At 38.8% G+C, this 21,671-nt stretch overlaps 1 protein-coding gene across 6 annotated transcripts in view; it reads left to right on the plus strand.

Annotated features, from left to right (window-relative positions):
- Positions 1 to 21,671, plus strand: part of LOC139119299 (uncharacterized) — an 81,996-nt gene that overhangs the window by 21,035 nt on the left and 39,290 nt on the right. For 2 of the 6 annotated variants that reach the window (XR_011548898.1, XR_011548899.1), the window contains exons 1-2: positions 896 to 1,036; positions 2,089 to 2,171. The exons of 1 other annotated variant lie outside the window; for it this stretch is intronic. Coding sequence is in view for 1 of the 5 variants with exons in the window: in XM_070683046.1 (XP_070539147.1) it covers positions 2,089 to 2,171 (83 nt within the window). In the remaining 4 variants the exon portion in view is untranslated. Of the gene's footprint in view, positions 1 to 895; positions 1,037 to 2,088; positions 2,172 to 6,317; positions 6,472 to 21,671 lie in introns of those variants that run through there. 3 more of the 6 variants (XR_011548897.1, XR_011548901.1, XM_070683046.1) reach the window with 3 other exon arrangements.

The following is a 21,671-nucleotide window of genomic DNA, read 5'->3' on the forward strand; positions in this document are numbered from 1 at the left end:
GAGGGAAACACTGTGGACGAACAGAAATCACCATACACAGACTTAGGTGGCTGCAAAGTTTGCAAGGACCAAAGACCACATGTACAATAAAAGAAGGGCCTCGGCTACTTCTTTGGCGTCTACACACGCGTTACTCCGCTCTGCGTGGCAGGGCTATAATACGGCTACGACGTAGTCATAGCCGAGCACTCTTGACTCATACCGGCCGTAGGGCTAATAGCTGACCATCGCGCATCGGTTGATACCGTGGCAGAAAATTACTTTAATAGTAACCCCCCTGACTTTATTTTTAGGTCACGCGTACGTCAGTCCAAGGAGGCAAAAGTTCTCTTTTACCTCCATGGTTAGTCATGGACTAGGAGCGGAGCTAGTACCTCCATGCATACGGCAAGAATTATGGAATATCTTGGTCATTGCATGCTCCCTGTGTTTTGAATGTCATTACACAAGGCTTTGCTAGTTCTGCATAGTTTTCCCTGTTTGATGAGCGTCAGTGTTGTAATTTTAGGGAAATTAGTGAAACAAACATTATTTAGAATCGCAACTGTCTTACAAAGAGCATTGAGGAAGCTCCTTGCAAAGATTATCTGATTTCGCTGCCCAAATGTGGGGGTTGTCAACCTGATGTAATAGCTTATTCGCCAGATTTCCATCGATAAGCGTGTGCATAAACAAGAAATTAAGTAACGTCATAAATTTTAATAGTGGTGGGTATGCCGATTTCGGCCAAATCGGCCATAAATCAGTCTAAATCTGTGTGGGAAAAGCTGTCATGAAAGTTTTTTCCGATGAAGTACTTCTTTTTGTCAAATCGAAATAAAAGACCGGACGTCACGTGATCCCATCTTTATTTGTCCTGAATCACGTCATCCGTTTTCATTAATAAACACTACTATACTGGCAGTACACAGGAAAGGGGAAACACATGAGCGCAGTCGACGAAGGCGGAGGCATTTTCTTTATATCCTGAACCGTTTGATTTCAGCATGTCCGCCACCCTAACAGTCCTCTGACACCCGTTACCAAGGTGACAAAGGTAGGCGAGCCTTAGATTTAAATAGCTCATGGCTACTAACAGGTGCAACCAACGAAGCTCTTCATCAAAAAGCTATTTCGGAAGCATTTTTTTGAAGGGAGGGGAAATTTCATTTTTACTAGGGCAGTGGACATATGTTTAGGTGGCAGGGGAGCAAATTTTAGTTTTTTTGTCGGGCAGGGCAAATATTGGTTTATTGTCCTTGAGACAGGGCTTGGCGAAAAACGAGAAAGGGAAGTTACTTTTAAAACGGGGACAGGCTAGGGGAATTTCAGCCGTGGTGTTTCCGGGGATGGGGACGCAGGGCAAGTACTTATACTTTTTAAGGTTACTCCTGACAGACTCCTTAGCCTATCGATTGACCCCAAATCTCACTATATGTACTGCGAGATGGAAACCAAATAATAGAAGGCCAGTGCAGTATGTTTCTGCATGGGAATGTTAATTTTCAGGGGATTTTTTTTCTCAGGGCAGGGAAAATCGACAGATTTTTTTTCATCACATGGTAGCGTAGCTTCATGTCCGCAGGGGAAATGGAAGGATAAAATTTCGACGGGATTTTTTTTCCAGGGCGGGGGAAACCGGCACGTTTTTTTTCGCCACAGGACAGGGAGCTTCAAACATTCACAGTGGGAGGGAAACAGGCAAAAATATGTAGGGAGCGGGTAAAAATGAAGTTTGAGTGCGGCAGGGTAAGTCGAAAAATTTTCAGTGGGAGGGCAAATTATGAACAGCTAATTAATTACCCTCTTGACTTAAAATTAGTCAGTTCACATTACTTGTCATGTACAATATATCTTATCATAGTAAGGACCCCTTTAAAAGTGCATTGTTCATTGGCTGCACCTGTACTAAGGTGGTGGGAATACTCTTCTCTTTCTTTCCTTGTTTCATCATTTTCTGGATTCAGAAATCGAGACAATTGTATTCAGCTTCCCCATTCCATCAAAAATACGATGATTAAATGTTTCAACTCCATCACGCAAACATTTTCCTGATCATGCTATATGTAGCAGGTAACAACCAGTTTTCTTTGTTTTTATCACCAACAGATCCTTCGAACGTAGTTGGGCAGCCTATGTCTGTGATACAACAACAACCATCCAACTACATTCCTCTGACACCCGTTAATCAGGTAATAACTTTGGAACATCGACCGATCTTGGTCAAAGGTTACAGTGTTGGAGCCCAATTGTTAGTTGAAACTTTTATGATCTTCTCTCGGTCCCTGCCGCAAGCTTTACTTCGCTTAAGGGAGCGTTCAGTTATTATGGCCGGGGGCGGGCCGGCAAAATCCAGGGGGTCACCTCAAATTTAAAAACTGCAAAGGGGGGGGGGGTCATGTATTTTTCAAACAGCTCAGAGGGGGGTCACTTAATTTTCATAAGTATCCGTCCCGTCAAAAAGCAGTTTCAGTGTTCAGAAATATTCTGGGAGATAAAAATGATTCGTTGCATGATTTCATTCTCTGAAGTTATTCACCTGTAAATCTGAACAAAAGTATAATTATCTGTCACATGAACATCTTGACTTGACAACTCTGAGGCTTGTCTTATTGTAAATCAAGCTCACTGCACTGGGGGCCATGGACAATTCCTATTACTTACATATTAGAGATATAGCAAGTTTTGTCAGGGAAATTATTTAACAGTTACCTGTACTGGGACTACTAGTACCATGAAAAGTGAATTATACTTTAGGTGAAATTACAATATTATAATAATAAAAAAAATTTAAATATTTCATAAATGTTGTCCACATCTGAACTTTTAAATACCCTATTTGAATCAAGTACATTTGTATCAATTATCAAACACCTATAAAAGCACAAATTAATTTAGTTTAGCATTGTAAAAAAATTATTCTTAGTTTTCTCATTGACTCCAATGTTTGGTGAATCAACATTTCGGTGAACTTCCAAAATCCAATTTCTTGCACACATATCAACCTTTAACCATTAAAATGAATTATCAAATGTCTTTAAATGCACAGATTTTGATAGTTTTGTATGGAAAAAAAATATTCATTTTCCTCATAGACTCCTATGTACAGTGAATCTACATTTTGGTATAATTCCAAAATCCAATTTTTGGCGAACACATCCATTTGTTACCACCCTAATCTAATCAAGTACATTGATATCAATAATCGAAAGTACATAAATACATGGGTTTACCTATTTTTGTATTGAAAAAAAATATTCATACTTTCCTCATAGACTCCCATGTATAGTGGATGAACATTTTTTGGTGAAATTCTAAGGTCAAACTTTTTGTCCACATGCCAGTTGTAACAACCATATTTCATTTAAGTACATTTATGTAAATTATCAAATATCTATAAATGCACAGATATAGTTTGCATTGAATAAGTATTACATAGATTTCTCATACATGTATGAGAAAATATATGTATACCATGTACGGTGAATCAACATTATCAACAGCTGATTTTTAATTAAATCCAAATATCAAAATTTGTACACACACGCTTGCAAAAAATTGCGACCCACCAGTAATTTCTGTCCAACCCCTTTAAAGGGTAATTTCAAAATTATAGCATGTCAGAAGTGGAAATCGGAGCTTTAACACCTTTTGAGTTTGTAAGGAAGGTCATTTGAAAAAATCTAAGCTCTTTTTTGGGGGATTCTATGGATCCATATCTTTACTAAAGCAATGTGAGGGGGGGGGTCATGAAATTTTTGTCATCTTTAAAGGGGGGGGGGGGGTCATCAATTTTTCGGTGCAATGGGTAGGGGTTCATTTATTTTGACTGATGCGCAGGAAGAATTTGCCGGCCCCTCCCCGACCATAATAACTGAACGCTCCCTAAGTTACATTTGTTTTCCTTCTGGTATTTCTGCTTGTTATTTTGGGTCGTCTGACGACGTTTTAGAATATCGTCACCACTGCAATAGCCACATTTCAGTGCGGCCATAGAAGCCATGTTGAAGCACAGTATTTGAAGGCGATGAGCTGTCTGTGTTTACAGCCATCGAAAATTGCGATGAATGTCGTGATAGTTATGTGACGTGAACTAGATTTTTTCGACTTTACTCTGCAAAACGGACTTAATCACCACTAAAATGTTTGATTGTAACGTACAACTGTTATCTATCGGCCAAATATACGTTGCAGAACACGTACAGGACCTTGGCTAATGCTACTGCTCGGGTGATACGGGAGCTCGTATGACTGGGCTTTCGCTACCGCGTTCAAAAGTTGAACTTGTGACGTATTGGAACGCATTTTGTAATTTATACAAGGCCAGATTAATGTGTCCTTCATTGACGTGGGAGAGAAACAATTGTTTCACTAACAAGTGGTGAATTTTGGCGAAAATCGGCCCTCATGTCTATAGCCAATATTGCTATTGACAGGCGCCTGTTATACAGACTAATTACAACCAACTATGATTTACAATGCTCAGAATATTCTCTCAAGAACGATGAAATGCTTTAATTTGCATTTAAAGGTGTAAAATTAAACTGGAAAGCACATTGTTGGTTCAAAATATAAATGTATCTAATTTATCGACAGCATACAAACTGGTATAAAATTTAAATCTTATCAAAAGACAAAAGTTCAGGTACATATTTTTAGCATCTTGTAACGTATATGTAAATAATAAACAACAAACAATCAGTTGGTCATTTTAAATAGTAAAAATGATCCCTATGCAAATGCATCTCTACAAAATTACAAATGATGATATATTAAAACGCAATACACTTAGTGTAGCTTGACAGCTATTGTATATGGAGCAACAGCATGATTGTGTTGCCTAAACAATTTTTTACTTGTCTACCATATTTATTTGTTCGTTTGTTTGTTTATAGATTTCTCCAGATTAAAATGCTTTTCCAGGGAAAAAATCAGTGTTTATGTTCACTACTTTGTCATCAGTTCGCTATCTTTGAGAAACCACAAAGTATTGAGAAAAATGTTTCATGCATGGTAAACGGGTTTATTTCAGTTAAAAATGCGTTAGACTTAGGAAATGTGTCGTCACGATACAGTTTGAACAACAACGTTTGTAAACAACCCGGGTTAACTGTAATGGCGGTCTTGCACCAGCCCGGAGAAGGCAACGATATAAACAGTTTAAATTGGCTTGCCGGTAGTAAGTCGTTTGAAAGTCGACAAAATGCACTTACATATTGATTTATTTGACTATTTCATTGTATCACGTGTTTAAAGAGCAGATGTAATTGCCTTTGCTCGTGTCCTTCAAGCTATATATGCTCAATTGTGAAAGCTCATTAGATATTCAAATTAACAATTTGCTGACATGAAAATGAGAAATGACTTTCAATATTGTTTTGACCTAGTACGTATAATCAATGTACATAGCATGTTTCTTCAACTTTAATTAAGTAGATATAGGCATGTATTACTTATTAGGAATAAAAATTAGGAATCGGCTGAAGTAAAAATTCTTAATGAATTTGAATAATGCTGTATCATAGTATCTTCAATGTACATAGCAAGTTTCATCAACTTTGGCCAGGTCACTTTAGATACATATATCCCTAATTAGAAAAGTTCATTAAATGTGCAAATAAGGAATCGGCTGAAGTAAAAATGTTTCATGAATTTCAATAATTATAATCAGATTATCACTAATGTATGTAGCAAGTTTCATCAAGTTTGGTCGAGTCAATTCAGATATATACCCAAAGATGAGGAAAGTCATTAAAATTCCAAGACAATAAATGGACCTTATTAAGCTAACAATTCTCTGGTGGTAAATAAGCTCAGAATCCCCCCGTAAATTATATATTTTTTGAAAGCCTAGATACAGGGGAACATTTGGTTACCATAGTGTCACCATTGTTTAAATAACAAGTTTCATCAACTTTGGCTGAGTCATTCCAAATATATATCCCCAAATATATATCATTAATTATGCAAATTAGGAGTTTGCTTAATAAATGCTTAATAATTTTCACGAATGTTGTATCATAATATCTTCAATGTATGAAGCACGTTTCGTCAGGTTGGTCAAGTCAATCAAGATATATATCCCTTATTAGGAAAGTTCATTTATCGTGCAAATTAGGAATTGGCTGAAGTAAAATACTTAATGACTTTTAATAGTATTAAATCACAGTCTCTCTGATAAGCCCTTTTGAGATATCGGGCCAAAAGACAGACAGACAAATAGTGTGAACACATGAGCTAAAAAATGGTCGGCACTCGCTTTAGGGCGCACCAAATTCAACTTTTGTTTTTGTCTCATGTGATACGAGTTTCTCTTCTCTTCTTTTAACTTCCCACAGACCGTATCGGAGCCGAACGACGTCAACGATCAAAATGGTATGGCGATCAGCAGATGGAAAATCCGCCGGACACTCATTTGTTTTCTGCGGTATGTGCGTGTCTGTGTTTCTGTTGCCCCCTTGGACTGGTCGCAATCTATAAGGCGTTAGAGGTAAGAACAACATTTGTGTTCAATTAAATCATGGCGATCCAGAATCAAGAATGACATATAGAACAAAAAATAACAACAAAAAGACCGGCCCCTTAAGTAAGGTTAGAAAATCTAACATGAGCAAAGTAGATAATGTACATAAAAGTGGAAATGTCGTCGGGCTGCTACTTTTTTGTTTTCAACATAATTTGAATAAACATAAGGAAACCGTCATTATTTACGGCCTGTGGGGTCGGCTGAATTTCATTGAAAACCTCGAAATTTTGGGTAATCCTTTGCCAATCATGATTAATTTGAGGAATTTTGACTGACCCTCCTTGGTAGTGTGATGAATCAAGGTAGCAATCATTCTTGCCCAAATTACAAATTCCATGACTTTCGAAGCAATTTTTGACAATGCAATTGGCCTCTATATATATATATATATATATATATATATATATATATATATATATATATATATATATATATATATATATATATATATATATATAGATATATATATATATATATATATATATATATATATATATATATATATCTGTCTGTCTGTCTGTCTGTCTGTCTGTTTCTCTTGACCACCGATGATCACGCAGACCACGGAACAGATTCTACTTGCTGCAGATATTGTCTACTGGACCCCTGTTTTTGCCTCTGGAATAAGATCTCTCGTCTTCGCTAGCCATGTCGTGGACTAGAGTCACTATCATTTGATAGTATTTGGGTATATTAAAACGTGTTATCAAGTACACTGGAGTGATAACTGTAGCCAAGCCCAATGACCAAATGTGATTCCAATATAGTGTGTAATTCCCGTTCAATATTAAGCAGATATTTAACTAAGATTAATATACCTTTTATTTCGTGTTACCTTTGATAAGTGGGTATGCTTGTGACAGATCGGTTGCCATTTTAACAAGTGGCAATATCGCACATATTGTAGCCAACCCGTAACTTAGGGATGGCCCATTTGATTTCGGGGGGTCGGGGATTGTCGAAAAAAATGCTGCTGGCAAAATGCTTGAAAAATTGAATCTGCAGAAGGGAAGGGAAAAATTGCTTCGAGAAAGGCTACGAAAAATTGCTGTGGTGCATCCACGTGCGGTAGGCCAGCATTCAGCTCTGGAACTGGGGGGGGGACATTATCATGAGCCTGCGCAGCTCGACAACAGCCACCGGCCAAGCGTGCAGCCAGACGAACTACAATACTAGAATTATATTATTTGTGAAACAATCTATCCAACCAAATATCGTTGGCAAAATCTGTATTGAATGGATTCAAATATTTCCTTTTTCAATATACCCATTTTATCAATAGGTTCAGAACGCTATTAATGCTGGAAATCGACAAGAAGCAAAAGCTGCATCTCACTGGGCTGGAATACTAACGATGATTTCCGTAATATGTGGCGCGAAGATATATGCGTTGTTTTACTTCAGATACTGTTGAAAGAAACATCACGTACCCTACCACTGAAAAGATATTCCGAATTCAAGCTGAGGAAGAATCGAGTACATTTTTTTCAAGATTGATCCAAAGTTGCTCGACCACGCCAAAGGGATGTGCATGTGCTCGAATATTTGGAGGATATTCTTTCAAAAACTAAATATATTTCCCCGTTGACTTTTCGCAAAACAATGTTATTTTTATGTTATCTTTTTATGTTTTTATCAACATTAGATCATTGTCTGATTCTCCAAATAAATACACAGAGCATTTAGCTTGTTCGATCTGCAGGACTCGGTTTCTTAGTTTTTTGACAGAAATCAATTTTTACAACAGTATAGTAGAGTTTAGTTATCTAATAACTGTATCAATTTTTAACTACAGTATAGCAGAGTTTCGTTATTCACTGCAAACATTATACGAACTGCACTCCAATTCTTAGATAGGCATCATGAATATCTCTTGATCAATAAATCAGTTGAAGAGTTTTCTCCAACAAGCGACAAACTAACAGAATATTTGATATGAGTAGTTTTCGTGAATAAATGAATGTAGAGAGGAACTAGGTGGACTGATTAACAAATTAAAAATCAAGGTACTTGTTTCATTTCCTATCTTGAGACTCAACATGTTATGTGAAATTTTGACATCACCTTTTATACAGAAAAACACCTAATAAACGATTTTAACTCCTTGCATCGGACTTTCTTTGTGTCAGGGTTTAATATTGACTACGATCTTAGCCGTCACTCAAAGGTTGTCGGTCACTCAAAAACTACATCGACAAACATCAGTCGTTCACTAGCATTAATCAAGGATCACGTAGTCTATTGGATTGAATAACAGTCTAGAAGCGTCTTACATGTAAATATTGCAAACTTGAATGTCACAGCACATGAAGCAATATTTTCTTTTAAATGAGTGTATCACGTACATCAAGACGTACGTCACTTGTTGCTCGTCGTCCATATGTCAATAAATCGTACGCTGCTCATCAAAATTTTCTTTTTATTTTTTTGATAAATTAAATAAGAGGCCGTCGATAATTAACAAAGACAACCTATCCCCTTCTGAAAATTAAATTTGGAATTGCAAAAGTACGAGAACGAAATTGTTATTTGAACTTCCTTCAAAACGCTAAATTGTTCAAACAGGTTGTATAAAGTGTAACTATCCACAGATTTTGCAAAACAGGCATTTCATATCAATACCCGACTTATATGCTCAGCATTAAAATGGTTTCATTGGCAAGCGTGACAGATAATTTCTCACATTCCTGGCCGCTGGGAGTGCGGGATCGACAGTGTGGGAAAAATCGATCCCACACTCTCAGAAACCGTCCCACACTCTGCAGTAAATATTACACGAGCTCTGATTGGATGATAAACAGTCTTTTTTGTTCCACGCGCAAAATGTTATCCAATGGCACGACGAGTAACACACGGACCAGAACTACAAAGTAAGCAGGTCAAAGTACAGTGGCAGACGACAGACTTGTCACGATTTTGGATAACGTTGTACGTGTCCAATGTGAATTTAACGCATTTTGTGGTCATGTGAGAAAAAGAATCTCACACACCAAGGACCTGGGATCAGATTTCTCACACTCGTTGGGGATATTTTCAAAATGTCCCCAACTCGTGTGAGAAATCTGATCCCAGGTCCTTTGGGGTGTGAGATTCTATTATTCTCACATTCCTGGCTGCTGGGAGTGCGGGATCGACAGTGTGGGAAAAATCGATCCCACACTCTCAGAAACCGTCCCACACTCTGCAGTAAATATTACACGACCTCTGATTGGATGATAAGCAGTCTGTTTTGTTCCACGCGCAAAATGTTATCCAATGGCACGACGAGTAACACACGGACTAGAACTACAAAGTAAGCAGGTCAAAGTACAGCGGCAGACGACAGAGTTGTCCAGATTTTTGATAATATTGTACGTGTCCAATATGAATTTAACGCATTTTGTGGTCATGTGAGAAAAAGAATCTCACACACCAAGGACCTGGGATCAGATTTCTCACACTCGTTGGGGATATTTTGTCTCACACTCGCCTGCGGCTCGTGTGAGACAAAATATCCCCAACTCGTGTGAGAAATCTGATCCCAGGTCCTTGGGGGTGTGAGATTCTATTATTCTCACATTCCTGGCTGCTGGGAGTGCGGGATCGAGAGTGTGGGATAAATCGATCCCACACTCTCAGAAACCGTCCCACACTCTGCAGTAAATATTACACGACCTCTGATTGGATGATAAGCAGTCTGTTTTGTTCCACGCGCAAAATGTTATCCAATGGCACGACGAGTAACACACGGACTAGAACTACAACGTAAGCAGGTCAAAGTACAGCGGCAGACGACAGAGTTGTCACGATTTTTGATAATATTGTACGTGTTCAATATGAACTTAACGCATTTTGTGGTCATGTGAGAAAAAGAATCTCACACACCAAGGACCTGGGATCAGATTTCTCACACTCGTTGGGGATATTTTGTCTCACACTCGCCTGCATTTGATAAGTTTCCTGACTAAAGGCTGAGAAATGAGGACAGTCTATCTTCAATTAGATGTTTGAAATGTCCTACTATGCTCACTGACGGTCTGCTTTGTAATTATATCTTATCTATATCTTATCTATCTATATGCTACCCTACAACACGTCTTTCGTGTGCGCAAGGGCACTTTCCTCTCAACGAGTGCGCCATGGAACATTTGCGTCTAATTTTGGATCGACCAGAATAGAAGCCACACATTTTCTACGGTGTTATTTGGTGTTTGTTACAACGTCTTGCATTAACGAACTGTAGCTTTCGAAAAGTTACAATGTTGAGTGAAAATTTGTGAAAATAACATATTGTTTTTACTGCATTTGATAAGTTTCCTGACTAAAGGCTGAGAAATGAGGACAGTCTATCTTCAATTAGATGTTTGAAATGTCCTACTATGCTCACTGACGTCTGCTTTGTAATTATATCTTATCTATATCTTATCTATCTATATGCTACCCCACAACACGTCTTTCATGTGCGCAAGGGCACTTTTCTCTCAACGAGTCTGCCATTGAACATTTGCGTCTAATTTTTAATCGACCAGAATAGAAGCCATACATTTCCTACGGTGTTATTTGGTTTACTTCAGCAGTAGGTAAGATATTTCATGATTTCTTGGTTTTCAAGCTGTCATATCTGAATGATTCACCATATTATTTGATCTCGTTTGTGACTGGCTGTCTTGACGTTGTGAATGAAATTTCCCCATTCTGACTAGTATTAGGTCCGTTTCATCACGGTCACTCCACAAACCATGGCAATGAAAATGATTATGTCTCACTGTTTTCATGGTAGTTTTAAGCTAGTGCTCACCAAATCACATCAGTGATTCGATGTATCACTGTCAACGATCAACAGAACATACTTTCAAAGTTCCGTACGCTTAAACGTCATTGACCAAAAACGAGTAGCCGGCCCCACTGACGGAAAAAACAACAGCATCGAGGTGTAAAATCCGTTGGTTCGATTTCCAGTAATTTATGCGAACTTTCCAAGAAGAGGTAGGCTGTTTTCATGAATATTTTAAAATCAGATCTGCAGCCCTTACCATTAAACTGCTAGCTGCTTAGGGGTAGACCATTTGATATCCTGGGGGGGGGGGGGTCTGGAAGATTTTCAAAAAAAATTCTCAGCGAATGTCAATGAAAACAAAATTCAGCCAGAGGGGGCTTGGGAAAAAAAGATTGCTCATACTTGCCTAAAATACATCGTCCAAGGAACAGATTTCATCATTCAGTTGCATTTATTGGCGCGCCCTTAATAATAATAAGACATATTTTTCAGAGCCCAAGTTCCAAGCGCGAAACTTTAATATATCAGACATATATATCAGAGATATCTGGATGTTTAATATTTTTCTGCGCGCCCTTCAGGCGCAGTACTTTAATATAACAGAGATATAAGCTTGTGTAAGAAATATCTCGAACACGATTGGAACTAATTTGGGATAATTGGATTTTCATATTTTTAAAATTTCTCAAAAGTGTTTGGTGCCGTATAGCTGAATGTTGCAATGTTGCAAATTACTCATAAAAACAAGTGTGTAATATAAAAAGAAAAGCAGATGTGATTACATTTGTAGATTAAATCGGCATTACTTTACCATCCAGTTATTCCAATCGTGTTCTCGATGTCTGTAAATTGAAAGTCTGTTTTGCAAAGTGTACTAAACATGAAATCTGCAGTTCATATAAAAAGCATGACAAGTTCCTGATACTTTTCTGTTTTCTCTTTGAAAATTAAGCTTTAGAAAGCAACATGCACTACTATTTCACAATCACATTTCTACGTTTCTGGACATCTGGTTATGCATAAAGTGTGGAATACATTTACAGCTCATTCAAAAAACTGTATTCAATTTTTGGAATTGACACTTTTTAGTTCCTATTTTACAACTGACATGACAAAAATATCATTTAAATACAGAATGACTGAATGTATTCCGCCAGTAGGGGGCTAAGTACCGGACTGTTTCATGCCAAGATTCCCGGCACAAACGCTGTAGGTTTGAAATCATTTCCATATGAAAAGATACCTTACTTGAGGTGTGAACTTACTGTCAATCGGTGATTGCTCTACAAATATCACGGGTGATGTCATATTCATAAACATTGTGATCTTTTGTTCTATTGATCGGTAGTTTATTTACTCTCTGGGGAGTCATAAGCCGTTAATTCGGCAATGCGGAATTTTTCCGCTCTCAGGGGATTAGTCTACCTATACATGGTTTGTGCCGGCCAATTCCCTCATGTTGACCGACCACTTGGCTTTTCTCGGGCATATGCAACAGTTGCAGGCTGGCCAAGTTACTATGGGCCATCGTGTTCAGAACATCCTACTTATATGACAGTCTTCTCGAGTAAAGTGATGTAAATAAATTACCCGTTTTCGATTTATAGCCATGCCTATGCGCCTATTGATTCAGGATTCGGGGCACTGACCCACTAAGCAAGTGATGAAGAGCGCCCTCTTTGGCACTATGTGAAGCAAGGGCAACCTAGTACAACAAAGTCGAAATAGACTCTTTAGCATCATTATTTTATCGTGGAACCGGACAAGTGTAGTCGACAAATGCAGAATCAAATGCGTGGTGTACAAGGCCAAAGCATCAACGGAGGACAACGGAGAGAGGGTTTATATCGACCTCACAGATAACACCTTCAAGACGCGCTACACGAATCACATGAAATCGTTCCGTAACGAGAGATACAAAAACGACACCGAGTTGTCAAAATCTGTACGGAACTTAAGAAATAAGGGATCAGACTTTGACATTTCATGGTCAATCATTGATAAAGCATTGAGCTACTCTAACATGAACAAGCGATGTAATCTTTGTATATCAGAAAAGCTGCACATTATCAATGCTGACAAATCTACACTGTTAAACAAACGCTCTGAGTTGGTTTCAAAATGTCGCCACCAAAACAAATAGGCCTATTATTAATTTTAAAACCACCTACAAATAGAATGGTTCATCCCAATCATATAGGTAAGAGTGTCGAGCTAGTAATCCTTTCACTCTATCTGAGCATAGCAAGATGCATGAAACTTAAGTAATAGATTTCATTACTTTGTACTTGAAGTAATCTGTTTATTTATAACGCTCTGCTTTTGCATTGAGCACTGTAATTTCCCACGAGGACATCTGTATACTTCGATATATATATATATATATATATATATATATATATATATATATATATATATATATATATATATATATATATATATATACTGAATTATTGAGTTTATATTTTGTTTACCTTTGTCGCGCGCAGCAACACGCAGCAACATTTTACTTCGTACATAGTAGTTGACTGTACATTGTTGTCGTGAAAAATAAGTATCAAAATGAGCAGTGCGAGAAAAAAGCTACCGGTAATCAGAGATTTATAAAAGATTGAACAGTGGATCAGGTACGAAAAAATATGCAACCTATTAAATCTTCATGACGCCCAGGATATCATCAGGTAACCCCTCATCAGCTGCTGTGCAGTCAATGAGAGAAGCTTTGAAAACTTTTCCGCCCATTGAACACAGAAGACCATTATATTATCGGAAAGCTATAGCCCTCTGAGTGATAGAATTGGCAGATTTTACCATTTTGTTGAGAATATTGTACGGAAAAGTGGAACTATTCGCTGACCAAATTGATCGCGATTGTGAACTTAAATTGAACGTAGCGATGGAGTAATTGTGGCATTGTGTCATGCCAAACGCTAACAGTGGAGCCCGCGGTTGAGATTTTCGTAGTCCAAAACATGCATAATGAAGAAATTTGTAAGAGTTAAGTGAAAGTGAAATGTATTTTGTTGATTTTCAACCGATAAGCCGATGTTGATATCGTTGCCTTCTTCAGCCTGCAGCGAGACCACCATGACAATTGACCCTTGGTTTACCAACGTAGTTGTTCTAAAATGTTGACCTCGCGACACATTTCCTACGTCTTGCGCATTTTTTTTCACTGAAATACTTTGTGTGTTGTTTCCATTTAATGAACGATTTGTCAAAATACGAGATTCAACTTTGAAAACTGATTGACTAGTAATGGGTACGACTACGAGACACGATAATCATGGTGAGTTAACGAAAGCGTATAATGTTGTACGTACGCGATTGCAATGTACGTAGGTTTGGTTTGTCGCTTTCGTAAGGTTAGAGTGAAGTGAAGCCAGGCATGAAGATATGTGACGCTCGAGGAGACACGACTGTATCAATTTAACTGTTTGTTTTTGGAAATGGCAATTTTAGCAATGAAATTGTTGTGAAAAGACGATTGACGAGGTTAGGAAGCCAAATTAAATCAAACTTAAAGACTTCCTATTCAGGCAGAAAGAAGATAAGTTGAAGGGGGTCATGAGTTTTATGGTCTGCAACAATAGTTAGACGCGCGCCTTTCTTCATCGTTCAGAGGAATTATAACTTCCTCTTTTACTGGAATGCAGTTGAAATAACCGATGACAACATCACTTAAAACCACTTGATCTCCATAGAATCACAGGGTACATGCATTTATTAAAGTCTCCATAAACGGGGCCCCTGTCGCAGAGAGAAGAACGAGATCTCGCAAAGCAAGACGACGTTCCTCGTTTCGCTCCCAGGTTGATCATGAAAGTCAACACGTCTCTTGAAATGCGTAGATTAACTTCTGAGAACGAGCCTTAGGAACAGATATTTGGACTCTAAAACTTTTACCATAGTATTTACCCTACCGCTTGTTGGGGCTAATTTTGAATTTAGGACGCGGAGTAAAACAAATTTTCACCGCCTTAAAGCGCAGTGGTCGTCGCGCTGCGCATGCTCCTGAGGGGGTCCCCCCCCTGTTGTCAACATATCCAAGAATGCCGCACTATACGTTACGGGTTGATTATAATGTTTGCGATATTGCCGCTTGTTAAAATGGCGGCTGATCTGTCACAAGCATACCAACTTACCAAATCTAGTAATTACACGCTGGATTGAGATCACATTTGATCATGACTTTCTTGAATCAGTTGAATGGGGCTCGGCTACTGTTATCGCTCGAGCCATGGAGCTAAACACTTACCTGTACGCGTGTATATGCCAACAGACTATCAATGACCGGGCTCTAGTCTACGACATCGCTAGCAAGAACGAGAGCTTTCATTTCAAGAGGCCCAACAGGAGTACAATTGACAATAACGCAAGCTACAGAAATCTACAGCTGTCAGAGCAATGCCCGCTGCAGCAAGAAGCATATGTTCCGTGGTCTGCATGAACGTCCGTGTCAAGAGAATCGGGTATATGGCTACCCGGCAATCAGGAGGTACAACAACGAAGTTTGCGTAGCACCAGTAGGCCAATAATAGCTAGCCGTTGGATCACTGCCATGACCGTGCACAGGATCTCTCGATACGTCCCTATGTGTACCCGTGCAATTTTCCTGCTAAATGCCGCGAAAAACCGCTCGTTTTGTCTATTGTTTCCTGTCATTTGACTATTTCTTGCCACGTAGAGAAGTTAGAAATGGTGATCAACAGTGGGTCGTGGGCCAAGTCGTCGCGGGGGCCGGTACGCTGTGGGACCGGATTCTCTTTTATTACATGCCTTGATGTGAGTGCATTGATTTGAATAGGAACATCCGGGAGTTAGCGGGCCTGTGAACGATGTACTGACCGGTTTTCATGGTAAGGGTCCAGTGAAGCCCTTCGACGTTTGCGACGTCAAAGTAGACGCTTAACGCTAGATGTAAAATAGCCATACACGTACTTCTATTTTGATTTTCGTTAAAATCTGTTTGATGCTGCTCGATAATGGTAAAAATGTTTGAAAATGTCCTACATGTAACTAAATGTCATATACTATTAACTGTGAAGAGGCATGTAATACAAATATTATTGCCTGAATACATGGGTTTATGTGCCCTCGCAGCAGGAGACAATTTGCCCTCCTGGCGTCGGGCAAATTGTCACCTGCTCTCGGGCACATAAACCTATGTATTCAGGCAATAGTATATTATATATTATCCACATTTCCCGTGAACCTCTTATGAACATTAAATGAATGCACGTGTCACCGAAAATGCGTACGGACCAACCCAAAAATTGTGGCTTTTAAGGTGGTATGCGCCTCGAAAGTGAAAGATTTAAACTTTTACTCAAATTTCCTGAATGGAACTTTCGTCCATTCTCTTACTAAATGAACAATTAAAATCAGGGTTCAAATGATAGAGGCACCTTTCTTCATTGTTCAGAGGAATTATAACTTCCACTTTTATTTAGACTCAAAGATTCAGTCTATCTTTTACTGAAATGCAGTTAAAATAACCGACGTCAACATCACTTAACCACACTTGATCTCCATGGAATCACATGGCACATGTATTCATTAAAGTCTCCATAGACGGAGCCACTTTCTCACATAGAAGATCAAGAGATCTCGCTGTCAAAGCAGGACGACGTTCCTTGTTTCTCTCCGGGATTATCTTGAAAGTCAATATATCTCTTGAAATGTGTAGGTTAACTTTTGAGAACGAGCCTCGGGAACAGATATTCGGACTCAAAACTTTTACAATATTATTTTAGCCTACCACTTGTTGGGGCTAATTTTGTGAAACTTAGGAATTTGTTTCCTTAAAGAATAACACAGGCCTATTTTCAAGTATTGGTAAACATTATGTAATTTGTTTCTCTAGTACCAAATTTGCACACTGAGGCGCGTTCTATCGTAAGCTATTAAATCGATCGACGGCACCCCATTCGATTCTCGGAAATAGCTAAAGATTTATAGAGACTCGCAATTTCGTTGGACATGCCTTCCATGTTTCCATGTCTGAATTAATCGCACCAACATTTCGTTATTCGATCGCGACAGATCGATCTGTGCTTGCAAGCCTGCAAGAAAAAGAATCCGGTAGAACTAAATCTTATTTTTTATCCGTCCCGCTCTACGTCACACTGTTACTGACCTGGGTCGGTTCTTGAATTTTGATAAATCTCACAATTGTTTGAAGGAAACACTATGAAACACTAGGATGATCAGGTGTATGAACCCTTAGCGGCGTTGTAGGCAACATGGAGAGCTCCGCGGCGTGCATGTGCAGAGAAAAAGTTCCGGTTGATGACGTAGAACAGGGGTAATTAAGGTTTTTTATCCGTCCTGTTCTACGTCACACGCGTGACGATTCTCGCCCAGTCAGGCTGCGTTCATAAAGGGGGGGGGGCGGGGGCGGGGCTGGAGGAATCGCCGTTGAAATCTTATTTTTTCAGACCCCCCCCCCTTGATACCCAAGTCCCCCGTTTGTATGATTGAACATTTTCAAGTCTCCCGAATTATCGTATAGCCGCATAAATTATTAGGGATGCATGCAAAGAAAAAATAAACATGTATTGGGCAGTCCTGCTCGCAAATGTCCAACACTACCTGTTATAAGCAGTTTGTAGAGCCATATTCCTAAGGCAAGTAGTATATTTCTTTACTTTCAAACACAGTGGAGCTTTCTTTTTATTTATCATTCAAAGCCGACTTGATCAAACTCTGGCAAGGTCAATGACACCTGTTGACGAGCACATAAAATGACAATCGTGAGAGAGTGTGCAAATAATGAATTACTGGCTACATTAGAGGCTACTTATAAGTTTTTACAAAATTGGCAATACTGGAAAGTAAAATATTCCATTAAATAAGAGTTTTAATCACTGAATTTTTTTGTGTAATAATTGAAAATTTGGTAAAATTAAAATAATTCCATTTGATCACACATTTTTTTCATTTAAATTGGAGTCTTTACTTCCAAACCTTTACTTTTGTGTTATTTTACGATAAGAATGTGAAAATTTTGTAAACCAAGCATGTTGACCCATACCTTTTTCCTTTATATTTGATTATTCTCATATGCCTGCATTCAAAAATGCCGGATAACTTTCAAGTCTCCTGGTATTCCATGTGTCGTTTTCAGGCCTGATCTTGTGCGCATGAGTGTCACATGACACTCTTCTTCAGCTATTCAATAGTCAGAACTGGCTCTGTCACTGCTGAATGCAGTGACACTGCCCGTAGGCAGTAGCAAGGCAGTAGCTGTATTAACTTTGATAATTTTGTGAATAATTTTGTTCAGTTTATACAACTGCATTCTTGTTTTTTCGTACAGCGAGTTGAACTGTCGAGTATTCAGCTTGCAATAACAGCCTGTGAATATGTACCCCGCATTTGTATAGTTGACAAATGACTTCGACTGTGAATTTTGATTCAATTATCATCTAATATCATATATGCAGACTTTCGTTGACAAACTGAATATTGTGTGTTTCAGCATACTGTAGGGAGATAACAAGAAGCTGTTAAGTATTTGAAAGTATATTGAAAAAATTACCAAAAGTTGCAGCTTCTGTCCACTTCTTTGTTTTTTTACGAACATTCATACATTTTTAGATTTTTTAGAGACAAAGTAATAAAATGCGACAAAATGGGTCTAGATCTAGTTAAATTATTACGAACATTAGAACAATTGGATGACCATAAAGTGTTATTTAATTTTCATTGAATACCCACCCAACCTTGGAATCGTGAAGAAAGGGAACCGAAATTGACAGGTCCCCTATAGGCAAAGCAAAACTTTCAAGTCCACCCCCGTCTTCTACTCTCCAAAGGTTTTGACCAATACAACCATTCTTAGAATAGCCCATACCTGTCCCTATTTTCGTTAGAAGCGCAGCTAGCGGTAAAAGTGGGTCAGGGGACCAGACTGAAAAAAACAGCGAATGCATTTCATTATCAAGATAATGCTGTTTCGCTCGTCTGAGATTGTCATTACTTCTTTGATCAAAAGTTGATCAAGAGTTCATTAATCATTGCTCCTTGGTGCAAACAGTACAGTATATGGTGCATCCTACTTTTTTTTCATAGGGGTCGCCTACGTGATCGTACCTTTGGATGGGTAGGTTTTTTGTTGTATTGCCAATAAAGGTTTATTCTACCAACCTATTGTGTTTTAGCAACCTTGACAATCTTCCGTAAACGTTTTATCACCATGCTGCATCTATTATCTGAAGAGTTTGATCGCCTAATGCGCCAAAGCAAGCAAGGGTAAATTACTAATCTGTGGACGCTGTCATCAGATTATCACCGGATTAACTTTGACAAAGTCAACAACGAACGCACCAGCAAGGTATAACAGAAGAAAGGGGGGAAAACACTCAAAGGCCGTGTCCAGAAAACCTATGAAACCTCCTTTATGATAAACACTTCCCAATTTTACAAACGCCAGCAGTTTTGTAAAGTGTCGAAACGGGAACAGCTCAATTGATGGGGTCGTCGGTTGCTTCTTTGGGCTGCAGAACGCTTTTCGAAGCCGTGGAGTTGTTGCCTTTGTCAAAATTAATGCGGTAATAATCTCGTGACAGCGTCCACAGATTAGTAATTTATCCTTGCTTGCTTTTGCGTATTAGGCAATCAAACGCATCTGATAATAGACGCAATACAGTGACGAAGATTGTCAAGGGACAAATACGTAACACGGCGAAGGAAAAAAGAAATTGTTACAAAACCAGTGCTGACATAAGACCAAGACACCAAAGATTAGCAGTTTTCTTAATGGCAATACATATCATAGTCAAACGTATTAAAATAATAAACCATACCAGAAGAACACTGTGTTTGGCCCAAGACACCCTAACCCTGACCCTGAGGATGGACATTTTGTGCAGCCCTATGTTTTTGGGGGGAAATCAATAGATTCACGACATTTCTTCCCCAGAGATGGTTCCGAAAGAGGCAGTGCTACCCTTGTTAAGTGCATGATTTTCGAAGAAAACGTAGAGGGCTACATGTGACTGTGCACGTAGATTCTCGGAGAGACAGATATTCAACAAAATTAATTTGTTCCTTGCAGAACTGATGGACACTCCCCTAACAGCAAAGTCAACGAAATTCTCTCTAGAGGCGAGTTAGGACATTTTCAGCCAAAAAAAAGCCAAAATATTCAAAGCTAACAAAGCATTTTCTTTCGAAACACTCAATGTCACACATCAGCGCCAGTGGCCTCCTGAGCAGTAAACGTGGGCGTGACATCAGTTTTTAGACCGTCCAAAATATTTGCCACAATATGGTGTGAAGTGCAGTGTTGAATCGATGGAGGGGGCTGTAAACTCAAGGGATAAACAATTGAAATATGTCGAATAAGCGACATCTGCGCCTTTGGTTTATCGCCAAAACGACTCCGTCACGTGAACTCATAAAGATAAGTTGGAAACAGCGTGCGAAATTCACGCTAACCCGATTGCCCGAGACCGCCTATTTTCATGCTGGACCAGTCACTCCTGAAAGATGTCCTGCAGTTCCTAAAGACGCGGGCCAGTAATTTTCACTATATCGAAAGAAGTTTACCCAACGTTTTGCTAAGCTAAATACCAGACACAATTATTCAGAGATACGAAATTTATTCTTTCAAGAGATTTGCAAAACGTGAAATTCGCAAATAGAAAGTGAACAGACTGATCTGTAATGCATCCAGGCGAAAGACCTTACCCCACATTTTCTCGCGAGAGTTGTGGCGCCGGCGCTATTCAATATGCTACCCATTTGTTAAGCATGATCGCAAAGATAAAGGAAACTCATTTCTGGACAAAAATTCAATCAATCAATAGCAGAGTTTTGTGTAAGCCGATTTTAACGTCATCAGTTTGTGGCTATACAACTTGTAAAATGGTACCTTTTCTTTCAACAAGGCCAATAAAAAGTTCCTTTTTTGTCTTCTAGTTCGTGTCTTTCAGATTTAAGTCATGAAACCATCCACAATCGAATAGAAGGCTGCGTACATGCTCTGACACCTGGTATTCCTACACAAACCATCATGAAATATTTCTCCTATAGCTTAAAGGTAAATCTGTACCTATTGACCCTATCGTACACAATGTTTCTTCGCCCAATACATTATTTGAGATAGTATGCCCGATGGTTGACTTAACTTACACTGTTTTTCTTCACTCAAAGCCGAATTCAGTTGATCTTAGACCACGACAGGTCTGCACAGTACTCAATAAATGCTGCATACCAGTCAAGTCATTAAAATAGCATAGGAGTCTTAAACGTTTAATTCCCTGTTTGACTTCACTGCATACTGAGCTGCTATAACAGATCCGTGCACCTTACAAGTGAGTACATGGGGCAGCAAGCTTTGGGACTCGTCGACAGGTTACTTGGAAACGTTGCTCCTTTAGGGAGTCCAAAATCAATATCACT

This window comes from Ptychodera flava, chromosome 19, assembly GCF_041260155.1.
Source record: "Ptychodera flava strain L36383 chromosome 19, AS_Pfla_20210202, whole genome shotgun sequence".
In the NCBI taxonomy this organism is placed as follows: domain Eukaryota; kingdom Metazoa; phylum Hemichordata; class Enteropneusta; family Ptychoderidae; genus Ptychodera; species Ptychodera flava.